The following is a 15,650-nucleotide window of genomic DNA, read 5'->3' as shown; positions in this document are numbered from 1 at the left end:
GTGACTTTACCGAAAAAAACCTAAGAATACACGTCAAGGTGTTTAATCCGACGTCACGAACGACACACTAGAACGCGATTTTCTTGGTGCGTACACAGTGAGGGTTAGACGAATTGTCGCGACTGGTGGTCGTGGCAATTTCTGACTCGATGGGTTTGTTTCGTATATTTTGCTGTCTCGCTTCACACGATTTCTCTCTTTTGTGTGCCACCCTCTCGCTTTTCCTGCGCTATTTTGTATCAGTCCGATCCGATCCGCCGCCGGTCATGGCGGTTCGACACCCGGTGATTTGTCGAGGTTCAGAGCGGTGAAATCTATTCGACGGTTATTTATTTCTCGTTTCACGTTTACGAGACGGGAAAAAAATCTAACATTTTTCGTTTTTACCTGCACAGTCTTGTTTGCTCCATTAGGCCGATTGTAAACATCACCATTGCGCTGTTATTATTATTATTATAACGTAATGTTTAGAAATAATTTTTAAAAAACATTCCCATGCGCATGATTAATTGCGCGTATCATAGACAAAACAATTGATTTAAAGTTGCGGGTTTGTGACGGGTGGTGGCTTGAATAGGCCGCCTTCATCAAGCAGTAGATTGACCACGGCTGATGACTACGATTAATCGTTACGTGGCCAATCAAGACCACGCCTGAAGTGCAGGACTGAACGTCGCAGGGGAGGAACCCTCATCTCGCCAAACACGTTCCTGTAAACGTACACCCACGAGAGATTGACAAACCTGTTATTCTTGCAACGCCCCAGTGCTTTATGCCGTCATTCGTCGCTTATGCAATGGCTGGCACTTGCGAACCAAGGCAGTGATTCACGGGACAATCTGGCAACACACCGATGGGCTGGATGGACAGGAAACCCTGCCAACACACGCTTAGCTCCACACAGCCGGGGGATAAAATAAAAAAAATATGAACGTAAAAATTAAACCAAAGAAATCCAGCAATCGCTCACAACACGATCACAACTGGCGCAAGCTACGATTGTAAAATTCAAAAAGAATAACCCAAGTCAGGCAGAACCATTTACGTCTCTCAGAGTCGAGACATCCTCTCCCCACGCTTGACGTGCGATGGGACAACAGCGGCGCTCAGTTAACGAGCTTAATCGCGCGCGAGCGTGGTGCAAACCGAGGTGAGGGGGGGGGCTGCCGCAGGCAAAGAATAGAAAATGTCGCCCGCACCACCTGACCGCAGCGCGTGCAACGTCTGCCATTGTACTGTACTGGCCAGACCTGATGTGCTACTCCCCAATTCTAAGCAGGAGGGAGAGGCGATGTTATTGTGCAGCGGCAGGTACCCATGGGTGCATAGCCACGTTCCCAGGGGTGAACGGCGTGTACCCACGGGTAAAACAGCACGTTGCTACAGGTGCATGCCCACATACGCACGGGTGCATGCCCATGTACCCACACAGGTGCATGCCCACGTACCCACATGGGTGCATGCCCACGTACCCACACGGGTGCATGCCCACGTACCCACACGGGTGCATGCCCACGTACCCACATGGGTGCATGGCCACGTACCCACACGGGTGCATGGCCACGTACCCACACGGGTGCATGGCCACGTACCCACATGGGTGCATGGCCACGTACCCACACGGGTGCATGGCCACGTACCCACGGGTGAGCGGCACGTCCTAATGCTTGCACCGAACACCACCAGCGCTGCTCTGAGCGAACGATCGTGGCGCCACGTGTTGATCGCACCATGGGCCGCAACTAGGACGAGTCTTCCGGTCAACGCACTTCAAGCGCCGCGTAATCCAGCGCAATTATTATTTTTACATCTTCATTTTAAAAAGAAACGTGACAGCAGCTCCTCGTTTCGTTGACGGTTGTCCGTTACATTTTTTATTACGTAGGTTTTTTTTTTATTATTACTGGTCCTGGGGTTTTTAAAGGGATGAATGGATGAATAAAAAAAAGTCCAGACGAGTTCCCAGGGGCCTGGACCGGAAGGACTCATTCCCCTTTCACCATCTTGCAGTTGCGCTTGACGCGCGAGTATGGGCCGAAATTGTCGTCGAACACAAAGTCCCAAAGCACTTTGACCCAGGAGGTGTGCTGCGGCAGGTGATCGTAGAATTCCGGGGCCATCTTCTTGACCTGGCAGTGGGGGGGGGGGGGGGGCGGGGGGGGAGACAATCGCCAGAGTAGTTAGTCCATGGCCGCGAGCCCAACGCGCATTCTATGCATGCAGCAAGAAAATATTTCCGTGGTCCGATGCCGCCAGTGTTTATTTAGTGAGCGTTTAAAAAACTAATTTCATTCAGACGCTGTCTTTCCGACAGACCTGTTCTTCACCTGAGGGCGGCTGCTTGCGTTGTGGCCGAAACGTCGTGAGAATTATGTTATTATGTTTTATTTTTATTATTTTATTATTTCCCTTCTACCTGACTTTACCGAAAGAACCAAGAAGATGAATCCCTGCAGTCGCGAAAGCTTCAAATCGAAATTTAAATGTGTCAGATTCTTAATGGGGTCGACAAAATATCCGTGGGGATTTTAGTCAAGCCTTATGCCACATACTCCCTTAAGCAATGCTCTTAGTCCAGTTGGCTAGCAAGTTCGCTAAGTAGGTGAAAACATGTCAAATGCTCTCCTGCTTGGTGTTGGTAGATTTTAAAACTATACTTGGAAGCATTGCATGCATATGACCGTGGGGGTTAAAATGTTAATGTAGATCTTATTAACAATACCCATCGAGGACATCGTGCAACTGATGATCATAAATATTTAAGCCAAGAACTCCCAAAGACAATGGAGACTAACGCTGGCACCGGTGCTAGAACACTCAGGGCCCTAAGCAGAATGGACTTTTGGGTGCCTCACGCACCCACCAACGTTTCGTGACAGACAAACTACATAGCTTAACGATATTTTCATCGTGTTATATAATTAGAGTAATCGAATCATTTCAAGTAAAATTATTCCGAGTTATTTTAATGTTTTTATCTTTCACATGCATGTCAGTTGGAGCTGATGTTTAGATGCACCAGAATTGTTTCACGAATCCCGTGGCCTCCTTGAGCCACTTGGGACACTACCAGAGCTAAAGCCAGATATTTCTGACATATCTGGCATCCGGCGGAATGGTGTTCCGCAACTGCCCTGCCAAAAATTTGAGTCACCAGCCACCCCACTGGCCCCACCAGCCCCACCAACCCCACCAACCCCACTAGCCTCACCCTTGCTACGGCACTGGCCACCGCCGAGTGAGCGATCAAGCGATCAAGCTGGGGCGCGCACAACTTACGAGGGGCAGCTTGCTGCCGGGGATGCTGGGAAAGTCGTGGTGCTCCATGTGGTAGCCCACGTTGAAGGTGATCCAGTTGAGCGGCCCATAGTAGGACACGGTCTCGTGGCCCTTGAGGAACATGTAGTGCTCGGCGATGAAGTGGCCGGAGATGGGGTGCAGACCCATGCAGAGGATGGTGCCGGCGACCATGAACACCACGGGCTTGAGGCCCCACAGGCTGTAGACGACGAGGTCGAAGACGAACTGCACCAGCGCGTTCACCATCTCCATCTGGGTCATGGGTTTGGGGTTGACGTAGAGGGGCCGCAGCGCGTAGAGCAGCGGCTGCAGGATGATCCACACAAGCTTGCGCGCCGGAGTGCAGAAGAACCAACCCTCGAAGTCCGTGGGGATGTCGACATCGAGGCCGTCACCACCCAGGTAGCGGTGGTGGTCGATGTGGTACTTCTTGAAGGACACCGAGTACGGCACGCCAATGGGCAGGTTGGCGAACATGCCGAACAGGCGGTTCCAGCGGGCCATCTTGTTGCCGAAGGCGGCGTTGTGCGAGATGTCATGGATGGCGAGCGTGAGCGAGTGGTTGATGCAGCCGCCTAGGCCATATGCCCAGAACATCACCCACTTCCACGAGAGGTCGCTCACTAAGTAGAGCATGAGGACCTGCACCAGCACCATTACGGACACCACCCACTTGAGCTGTGGGTCGGGCCCCATGAGCTCCTTGATCTCCGGGTGCTTCGCTGAGTTGGAGCAAAGGAATGGGGAGTGCAAGGGAGCAAAGTTAATGAACTGTCATCATCATCATCATTATCGTCATCATTGTTATCGTCATCATCGTTATCTTCACCATCATCCTTATCGTCACAATCATCGTTATTGTTGCCATCATTGTCAGGAAAACCAAGGTTTTTAGGCCGTGCGCTACGACATCTAACTGCCTTGAAGTGTAGCTCTATATTTCACGGAGCAGACACAGGAATCGTTGACAACTCCGTTTGTGAGCGTCTTTCATCAGGCATCTCAAAGCGCTGTCGTAGACATGGCAGCAGACGCTCGGCCTGGTGATCACTCATGGAACTAAACGCTAACAAATGGCAAAATTATTAAATTCAAGTTGAGAGCCGCTTGGTGAATGAGCTAAAAGTTGCATAAATGGAAGTGAATAAATAAGCTTTAACATGTACCCTTTATTTGGGCATTGCAAAAAGTGTAATCGTTATCAGACAATAAATCCACCTCATATTCTTTGGGTCTTTCGGTAAAGTCACGTAGATAGGTTCAAAGAAAATAACAAAAAACTACGACGTTGCTATCGCAACACAAGCGGTCGTCATCAGGAAAAGGGGTGTTAGCCTCTAAAGGGAAACTGTTTATAAAGGTTTGAAATGGGCGTAGCCCAAGTGTCAGCAGCATGGGCGGGGCAGCTAATGTTAATGTAAGAGACGGTGGTGGGTTTCCACCAATCAAAGGGCTGTCAAGTAATAATCGAACCTCGCTTTACACACTCATACTGTTGACGGTGGACTTTGCTGCTCGAGGTGATGGTACTCACCCCTCTAGCAGCCTCCACCGTCAACAATCCTGGCCTAGCCCACTCACTTCTCTTAACGATCAGAATGAGCTCTGTGTATGTTCTCTAACACATCTGCTCGTCGTTCAAAAATTCACACGCGATGTTTGATGGTAGTGTCATTAAAAATAATAAAATGACAATTATTTACCCAGGATAGCCTCAAAGAGTGTCAAAAAAAAAATCCCAGGAGGCTCCTACATTGGGACGTTGGGACAATTCTATGAGTAACAAGAGTTTGGATTTGGGTGAGCGGAGAAACCAGAGACAACCCAGCGTGCATTTGGGGATTATGGGGGTGCAACACTCAGCACTGTTATCTCATGGACTCATCTCATAAAAACCGTGACGCAAACAGCGGCAGCTTTTGACTAGCCATTGCGCGCTTTCAGATGCGCTTCTGCGGCCGTCTGGAATGCTCTTCCTTCCTATATTAGGAAGCCACTGGAGGCTACGCACTTTTAATTCTAGGTTGTAAACGAATTTCTTTAGAACTTATTTTCGTGTTAAGTTTGTTGTCCTTCCGCCACACCTCCGATTCGCGCGGTTGGCAACGCATCGTGCGAAAGAAGTTCAACATACATACACACCTACAACACCTGGCAAGCCCTCGTGGTCACTTATACAAATATTTACGAAGCCCCACTCTACTGCCCGTGAGACGAGGGCACATTCGAGATCATTTGGGTTACAGACAAAGCATGAAGGAAGCAGAAGCTTGTTGGTTCGCAAGGTGTTTACGACATGATGAAAATGTTTCAATTCACAGGGTGTCTCAAGTTGACCCCAGCTCAAGACGTTGCCGTGCAAAGAGAAAATATTGGGTAGGAGGCTGCGGTGGGGGGAAGGGAACGATCTTGTGTGAAAAATAAACTATGACACATTTACTCAATAAGATGAAACCTACATAACACACGCGTTGCAGGAGGGCAGTCGAATTGGAATCATGGCCAAGGCAACATGTGGAGCACCTTGACTTCAAGCTTTCGTGACTGCAGGAATTCATATTCTTGGGTCTTTCGGTAAAGTCACGTAGATAGGTTCAAAGAAAATAACAAACAAAAAACTACGACGTTTTTATCGTAACACAAGCAGTTACAGACAAAGCAGGAAGGGAGCAGAAGTTTGTGTTGCGTTAGAAACGTCGTAGTTTTTGTAGTTTTGTAATATTTTGTTATATTCTTTGAACCTATCTACGTGACTTTACCGAAAGACCCAAGAATATGGAGAGCACCCTTTTGTTGCTGTGCTGTACTTCTACGCTCCCACATCTACGCTGCCCACCTTCACCAATCCGCACCGATCAGCGTGGCGAAGTGAGGGCCAAATGACCTTGGCGTGGGGAAGGGAGGGGAGGCCCTCATCCAGTCGTGGAACGACAAGAGGACACACAGCTCTGCGTGCGTGAATTTTTGGCCCGCGAAATAATTACGTGGAGCTACTGCTGTCCACAAATACACCACAATACCTTTCTGATCTCGTCAAGGAACATAAACCATCACACGAACCTCTGGGTCATCCTTGCAGCAGCAGCTTTTGGCTAGCCATCGAACAAAGACGTTCACTGCATCGCGCACTTTCCGATGCCACCTGGAACGCTCTTTCTTCTGATATTAGTAAGCCACTGGATCTATGCACTTTTCAATCTAGATTTAAAACCAATTTCTTTTTGTGTTTGTTGTCCTTCCCCCATACCTCCAATTAGCACATTTGGCTACGTACGATGCGAAATATGTTCAACATACATACATACAAACTAAACAAAAAAGCAGTTGTAAAGAAATGAGTTTTCAACCGAGATGGCTGAGCCAAAAGACTTTAAAAGTCGGTCACGCGCTCTTCCGCAGGATCACCGCGCTGATGGCGAGTTCACACTCAGGAGGAGCGACATCCCGGCGATTTTTTTTCTTGTCAGGAGTGGCTCCAAAGCTTCTATGGCTCCATTAGCAATGGCAACGGTGGCAGGCGATGACTTCGGTTTGCACAGCTGTCAAACCGGGCGCGCCGCGACCAGAGCTGCAGCGGCTCTTGAGTTGCTCGAGCCGAAGCTGTTTTAGCCAATTAAATATTACCGCACATCCGATTAGCACGCTTGGCTACGTTCGGCGCGAAAGACGTTCAACATGCATGTATGCATACATACGTTACAGCAGTAACGTTATACGCGTGCGGTGCCTGGCTCGGTAAATACAGGACACAATCAACCACACAGGATCAGATTTTTTTATATTTTTTTTGTGGACACCCTTTAAATTGTATTCCTGGACAAAGTAAATAAATATATACACACCTGCCATGGCAGGGATGGGGGGCAGGGGATCCTGTTTCTATTCAAACATATTGTGACAAACTAATGGTGACAATTCCTCATATTAAATTTCCATTGCCTTTAATAAAAGGCGGTGAAGGTCAAGGCGCAGCCTTGCAAGTGCCCGGTCCCGACACCGTTAGCGGATGGCCCTCCACTAGAGGGAGCTCAAGAAGAAGGTCCCTCTGAGGGTATTTTGGCCTACTCTTCCACGCTGGCCAGATATCAGTAGGGCAATATTGCCCTACTGCTGGGTGGTTCGAATCAAACCGGCGACCTCTGGTTAGCAAGTTCAGTGCACCAACCGCTACATCGCAGCACCTTTGGTACAGAAGCTCCGATACAGATTTTTTTTTAAGTATCCGAACCAAACTAGTGACAAACATTTCCTCTTCGGGAGGAGCCCAGTGGAAACTCATTGAGAGTCGTGTATTTCTGCTCGCTACGCGATGGAACCAAGGCCACGCTTGCAGCGCTTTTTTAGGAAAACGTCTTTGTTTAACCAACCAGCGAGCCCGTTGAGATTGCAAGACGTGTATTTCGCAAGGCGATAAAACACCGGGCGAAGCACAAACACTACGGTGACAACAGATGTAAGAAAAAAAACACGGCCACTTTTGTAAAAAAAATCAAGACGGTCAAACCTTTTCACTTGCACAAAGCGCGCGCGCGTGCGTTGTGTGCGAGCGTGTACTTAGCAATGTTGTGTTGCAACCGGCATCATGCATTTTACACTTTCGCATGACGACAGCCCACACAACAGCCAAGGCTGTGTTCGTGCGTAGCCGTGGACCGGACGGTCCCCTTGGCTAATGTGTGCGCGTGTGTGTGGCAACACCACGCGGACGGGGCAGCGGGTGTATGCCGACCTTTCAAACACGCCGCCTCCACCAAGACTGCGACATTCGAAGCCAACGACAAAGTGCAATTTTTGACGTCCACACCGACGGCCTTGGTGGACAGAGGAGGGGACGGATTTTTTCCCACAACGCAGAGCACACAAACGCGACGGCGCATCACGTCGTCTCTGAGCGAGGGTGCAACGTTCAAGGATGGACTATTAACAGGAGCGGCTGATGACGAAAATTAATTGCATCATTTCGTGAAAGGGTGAGCGAAGACGCAGTGGTTGGAGCACTGCACCGTGACGGACCGGGCAACCAGTGGGCGAATCCTCCGACGTGGCCAGCTTCAGTGACGAGCGGTGTCTGAACCAGTTTTCAGGGGGGGCGCTCCCAAAATAAATGTTAAACTTCGAGACTGCGATGGAAGAACATCATCACCGTGTAAAATATTCTCGTGAGCGAAGGCATCCGAACCCGGTGGCTCAGCGGCAGAGCGAGCAAATTCAAATTTTGGTTGGGGGGGGGCTTAATGCAGCCCATCATCTTTCTGGGGTAAATATAATAGATACCACTTTTTTGGGAGCATCAACATTGATTGTCATGTGGATAGAGTCGCCCCCTTGCAACAGAAAATACGGAGCATTCTGGCTCAGGGCTGTAAACAGGAGACCATCATTGCCTCAATGTCCATTCGAGCAAGGATTTAATGAATTGAAACGGGATCCCCCAAAAATATGTTCTACTCAGGGCAACCACCAAAGGGCCAGCGCCACCGCTGCATTCAATAACACATTCATGTTTACCGAGACCGCGGAAGGAAAACGCTTTGAGCAATTATTTAACAGGGTTCTGCCTCCATGGCCAAAGAAAATATGGAAACACCTACAACATAGGCAACATGTTACACCACCAAAAATAAATAAGGTAAATGTTTAAAAGCGATGACTCACGTCTTTGAGAATGGCAAGAAAGCCCAGATTATTTCCCTAAAGGCACAGAGGGGCCACTGTGTTGCCATTTTATAGGGTGTTCGCGTTTCCGCAGATTTCCTCCATCCCAAAAAATACATCAACCGGCCTTTGTGAACAATGATTTATCCGGTGAACATGATCACGTCACAGATACCACACGGTGCCCGACGGGCTCGCATAGTAAATATAACTTTCGCAGAACGTACGAGGCCAGTATTTTGGCAACTGCTGAGTTTCACTTTCAGAGCACGCACGCGTGAAATTCATCACACGAACAACAATAAGGACGTGAATATACATCAGGAAGGATTCAGGAGTCTCATGACTCTCTTTTCAAGAGGGTCTTGTATTTAGATGTGTGACCAACTGCATGAAAGGAGTCGAATTTCAAGTTCATGTTCCTTGACCGGGTGAGAGCAAGAGACCAGGAGTGGCAGATTAGATTTGTGGCAGAAAGGCACCACATATGTAAACGAAAAAAATTATTGACCAGTGTTACGGAAATGAAAAGAGCGAAAAACGTAAAACATAATACAGTAGAACAATTAAGAAATTCTAAATTAGAGTAAAATCAGCCAATAAAAATCGGAGTAAAAGAGACAACTTACGTTACACAGAATAAATCGAAAACACTGCACAAACTGAAATAAATATTCACTCGTATCTGCAATAAAAGTTGACTCGGATAAATTACTTTTAATAGCGATATTGCTTTTAACAGTAGCAGGAGAGTCCCTTTGTGAGAGGGAAGAAACCAGAAGTAAATGGATAAAATCCACCAAGCATACGAGGAGGACGTCTCTCAAAAGTCTACACAAATGGGTTCATGAATCCAGAATCAGAATATGTATGTATACTGGAGGAATCCAGTACAAAGCTACATGATCAATGAACCTATGTTACCTCCAAAGCTTTGGATTGCAAACCTAAGCCACAACATTGACAGCAAACGCTGAAGAGAGTTTAGATTTCATTGCTTGTGCCATAGCCTGGCTTACACACTCGGTATAAAACTTTCTAGAGGTGCACTCGGCCTTAACTCGGCAAGCAAAGGTGGCAGGGCTTTACAATGACCATTATACGTCTGGCTAGGTAACAAGTGCGTCGCAACAATAGTTAGACGTCTTTTAAAATTGTGCCGATTCGATTGAAAAAAAACATTAATACGCACGATTTTCAAACTCGCGTTGAAAAAAGCATTGATGCATTAACTCTGTTTCTTCACCAGGCCGTTAAGTGGGTAGGCACACGATAACTCTAGTGAACGTGACCCCCATTATGAACACAGCTTCTCGCGTAACGCTGTGTTGCCATAAGGGACTTGCCCAAGAGAAAAACCGCCGACATTGATCAAAGGGTCGCCCAAAAATTGGGAGACCTAATTCTGAGCAAACAAAAAGGAGCACTGTGTTTGCAATTATGCAAATGTATTTTTGCCGAAAGCTCCTTATCATGATCCACGCGTATGCATATTTTTCCCCCAAACAAATTTTTGCATTTAAAATCGTACGCCATGGGTTGCATCGTTCGGCTGTGTCTGTACAACATTAAGAAATGTTGCGTTTAAAACGTATCGTACCGTGTTGCTTTTTGTACTCAACAGCCCTCCCCCACCCCTCGTGAATATGGAGTGCTCTTTCCAATAACATGTGACGAATCGGCAGTATTTGTTTAACTGATTCTGACTGCTGTCGATACTGAAAAAGGTCAAAACCACTGCACAGAGTTTGCTCGCTTAAACAAATGTCTCTGGGTAACTTCAGTCCGAAGACCCACTACGCCACTGCGACATTTTTACGTGGAAATACAGAACAAAAGTCTGTTTATTGTTCATTACATTTGTTATGCTGCGGATTGGTTCCAATTGAATGTTTGTCTCTCCGGGCTCTCATTCAGTCCGAAACAGAGGAACTCAATGCATACGTCAACAACGCTGCCTTTAAAGAAAAATATGATATGCAACACATGACGTTTCAGGCAATGGCACTTCCATAAATACTACTACTAATAGAGCTATATATTTGTTAGAAAAATTATATTTTTAGCCCACAGTGTTATTGACATACGTGTTTGAGTTCTTGTGTTGTGCCTGTGACACCACTACCACCAACACACGCAGCAACAGCAGCATCACCAAATAATGAGTTATAAACCAAAGTCATCAATCTAGAACACACTATTATTACTACTACCCCATGCTGACCCAAAGCGGACTGGGATATAAACAGCTGTCATCAGTGGAATTTATATTGTACACACAACATTTACAAAAAAATTGTAAATGTTGTGGTTTCACGCTTCAACACACCGGTGGGCTAAAGCAGTGAACTATTTGTCTTTTGTCAACGTGACACTTTTTACTGATTGGCCGTGTCGGGTGGTGGAGGGTTACGACACATTTATAAATAACGCGATCTAAACCCAATAACGTTGATTATGAACTGTATTGTATCTTGTAATCGTATCCAATTATTACAGTCTACAATAGTATCCAACTACTCTATTACACGTACACACGTAAATACGTATACATATAAACATTAAGTTCGTGTATTTGGGTATTGTATTTCTGGTCAGAAAAGTGAGTGGGGCTTGGGTATGGGAGCATCGCTAGAAGGAATGAAGGCCGTGATGGGGGTGATAGCCAACGAATAGGAAGTCGTTCCAGAGGCAGTGCAACACGGAGATGGAGCGATTAAATCGGCTCGTGTGTAGTTGGGTGCGCTCTGCGAATCGTGACATCGCAGAAACAACCGTGACGGATGATGATGATGATTTCACGTGGCCAATGAAGAGGAGCAACTATGTATTCGAGATTCAGTTCTAAGTGAATTAGCCATTCAATTGATTCATCTGAGAAGTAGATGAATATCAGATAATTCCCAGCCCAACCGAAGTTATCTGGTTCAATGGTTTACTATTTGTAGCTGCAGTAGCACAAAGGATTGAGAGTGTTCTTTGTATTTTATTTCACAAGGCATTCATCCAGCAGTGGATTGCCCGTGGCTATGATGATGATACGCTGCTAGTTTTGTCTGGAGATTAATGGATACGCACCGTCGTGAGCACACCGCACGCCACGTTTTTTTTTATCACGAACCGCACCCACACCTCTGGCTCAGGGGCAAGTTGAACTTTGATCCAACACTCATAAAAATACCGTATTCTTCCGATTACAAAATGCAGATTCCACCCCCAAACCCCTTGTGTCTTAAAGCAAAGGTTGTGGGTGCGGCGTATAAATGTCTACTGTTACAACCTTATTGACAACATATTCTTAAGTTTTTTCGGTAAAGTCACGTAATTAAAAAAAAATTTTTTATAAAAATAAAAATCACGACGTTTCGGAGGCTTGTGTTGCCTCCGAAACGTCGTGATTTTTAATTTTATTTTTATTACCTACGTGACTTTACCGAAAAAACCTAAGAATATGAATCCTTGCAGTCACGAAAGCTTCAAATCTAGAACTTACTGACAACCGCAAGAATATATTTTTTAGTGCGTCTTACTTTCTGAAGCGTATTAGGAGAGAATAGAGTGGTGGTATTCAGAGGTGTGGACTCGAGTCATGTGACTTGGACTCGAGTCAGACTCGAGTCATGAATTTGATGACTTGCGACTCGACTTGGACTTGCATAACAATGACTTTGTCCCACCTATGAGATGTGGACTCGAGTCATGTGACTTGGACTCGAGTCAGACTCGAGTCATGAATTTGATGACTTGCGACTCGACTTGGACTTGCATAACAATGACTTTGTCCCACCTCTGGTGGTATTAGATATGTAATTCACGCGTGTGTGCACACGTAATTCCCCCTTTTTGGCAATGCACTGATGATGGATGAGGGTCTCCGCCAAGGCATGCGGGGGTCGTGGGAATTTTTTGTTTTTATTTCCCCATGATACTTCACGTAAGGCACTTCAATACGCTGCTGGTTCGTGACAATTTGTTGACCGGGAGGGGAGCATAGAAGTACAGTACAACAAAACATTTTTTGCTGCACTGCAAATAATAATATATACCGCCGCAGAAGCCTACAACACCTGATTGATGGGTATGTGGTCACCCATACAAGGAGGGGCCGAAGTCCCCGACTCAAGTCTTCCTATGATTTGAGATGGAACGAGATGGGGCGAATTGTGGGATAATCGTGTCAATGGCATAACCAGCTTTATGCCATTGACAAAGCACGTGATAAACATTGCTCAACGTATATTTAAGGACAGTCATTTTAAACTCGTGGGAGATGTATTTAATTATCGTTTCACGAACGGAATTTAACGTTGCTGTGGCTGCGTGCCAAAAACCAAGTTAAAACATTGACCAATTCCATTAAATGAGCGTTTGGCTGGCTTGCACGTGGAAGGAAACCGGAGAAAACCCATCGCGCATACCAAAGGGTTAATGATGAAAGCTACGCACAGATGGATTCAAAAATACACTGATGTAGTGATATACCATATAGCCTTCTCACAACCCGATGATATACACAACACCTCGTAGGCAGTCGCCCATGCAAATACGATCCAAGCTCGGCCCTGTTTAGCCCTCGAGAGCTATTGAGATTAGACGCTTTTCCAGGTGATTTGGTTATAGGTAATGTTACATATGTATATATTTAATCCGCTCATATACGGTGTATATATATATACCCACACACATGGAAACGGGAGCATTCGCGGGTTAATGGCATTATCCAAACTTAATAAAAGTGGACTTGGGCAGGGCACGTCGCTCGAAGCCATGATGGAATAATTAATAATTTAATGGGATGGCAGCCAAAGAATGCAACGTGTCCCAGAAGGTGTCCACCGAGGAGACGGAGTGATGAAAATCGTTGCGTGCGCAGGTGGCACGGTGGATAGTTGGCACCGTAAGATTGGCAAGAGAAGTGGTGGCGGCGGCTTGAGGCCTTCATCCAGCGGTGGACTGACCATGGTTAAGGAGGATTATGTTGCTCATAGTTCAAGCACATAATGTTGACAATACTCATACCTGCCCGCATCTAAAGTACAGGTGTGTCAGCTCGCCTTTAAAGCGCACGTGACTGATAGAAGGCACAGGTGTAAAGCCACAGAAAGTAAGTAAATGCCCACAACCATTCTCAATCCACTGATGGATTAAAGCCACCCCACAGCCATGTCGGTCATGCGAGGTTTTTTGTTTTATTTCACCATACTTCACAACGCTGGCCCACGCGGTTTGGTAAAGAGGAGAGAGGGGGGAGTAAAAGGCAAACAGTACTGATTCCGATATAAATGTGCCACGGAGAATTCGCCGTGGCCGGGAATTGAACGCAAGTCGGTTGGGTTCGTGGCGCAGTGCGCTACGAACCACTCCACCACCACTTCCCACATAAATACAAAGATCTCTCGTATAGCCTTCAACGGACTGTTGGGGCAAGTGCCGTTAGCGAGCACTTCTGAAGACCCGAATGGCATAGCAGGGGGTGGGTGGCCAGCACCACGCCCGGCCACCTTTGTCTCCCTAGTGACGATGTTTGCACATGCCACTAGGTACTCATTTGAAGCCGAGTCGACCTAGAGGAGACCCAGGAGCGGTTCAGACAACCATCACTGGCGTTGGCTGGGAATCGGCTTCGTAGCGCAGCACGCATACCTTTCACGCAATCACATTTTTTTAAATAACAAAGGTATGAATACTCTTTACAATGGTATGAACAACGTGTTTACAATCATCACTCCTTACCCAGTATCTGCTTCCGTCGCTCCGTGTGCGGCTGTTCGGTGTAAACCCACTCGAAATCAGTTCTTGTCACCCTGTTCCCCATGGCTCTCGCAGTTGCTGGGTCTCTGCGCCCAGGTGTATTGTGTCGATATGGCCGGGTCGTGAATTCACGTGGAAGGTGATGGAGGAGGCTTCGAGTGGGGACTTATGGAGGGGCGGGGACTTCAGAGACGTGGCCTGCAGAGGTGTGGTTTTTAACTTTCAGCCAACCACATGAAACCCATACACTCACTCATCGCTCACCATCAATCACACGCTACGAACCAACCATTCGAAATTCACTCACACACCACCAACTACAAGAAAGCCACTCACTTAACCACACAAACCCAACCACACAAAACTTACTCAATACCAACCACACCCCACTTACCGCACGGAAGCCACTCATTCACACATCGCCAACCACACACCACTAACCACACGAAAGCCGCTCACATACCACCAACCACAGCAAATCCACACACACACTACTAACCACACCCGACCAACAACAACAACAACACAAACCCCACTCAATACCAACCACACGAAGCCAACTCACACACAGCCAACACACTCGAGTGGTCGAGTGAGATTTTCGGCTTTTAATATTTAGCGACACCTAGCGAGTTTCTTGAGGTTCGTTTGGAAACTTTGCTGAAAGGAGTTGGCAACACTGAGAGCGCTTGCACTATCAACCTGACCATCTGAGTTTGATTCTCGGCCTCGGCTAACATTTGTGGCGAGGGTTATTTGAACCCACCCTGCCTCACCCTTTCACCGAAAACCTGCGTTGTCGGTTTAACAATTCAGCAAGCAATCCCTATTATTGCCAAAAGGGGCCCGCCCTTTGACAACATAATTATAATATCCTTTAATAATTGAACAATTCATACGACCTTTAAGCATTCCGAATGTGCCCGATCTTGCCATCTCTAGGA

General features: G+C 46.9%; 1 protein-coding gene across 1 annotated transcript; it reads right to left on the bottom strand.

Moving 5' to 3' along the window:
• Nucleotides 1–201: 201 nt before the first annotated feature.
• Nucleotides 202–15,145, bottom strand: DEGS2 (delta 4-desaturase, sphingolipid 2). Its single transcript, XM_078608544.1, has 3 exons — nt 14,689–15,145; nt 3,280–4,022; nt 202–2,129 (listed from the first exon to the last, which is right to left on the bottom strand). Exons 1-3 carry the CDS (start codon nt 14,768–14,770, stop codon nt 1,986–1,988), a joined length of 969 nt encoding a protein of 322 aa, XP_078464670.1. The 5' UTR covers nt 14,771–15,145; the 3' UTR covers nt 202–1,985.
• Between the last annotated feature and the right edge of the window lie 505 nt (nt 15,146–15,650).

The sequence above is a fragment of the Lampetra planeri genome, chromosome 30 (assembly GCF_965212315.1).
Source record: "Lampetra planeri chromosome 30, kcLamPlan1.2.h2, whole genome shotgun sequence".
Taxonomy (NCBI): domain Eukaryota; kingdom Metazoa; phylum Chordata; class Hyperoartia; order Petromyzontiformes; family Petromyzontidae; genus Lampetra; species Lampetra planeri.
The sequence above is the reverse complement of the archived record's forward strand: the minus strand, read 5'-3'. Positions and strand labels throughout refer to the sequence as shown.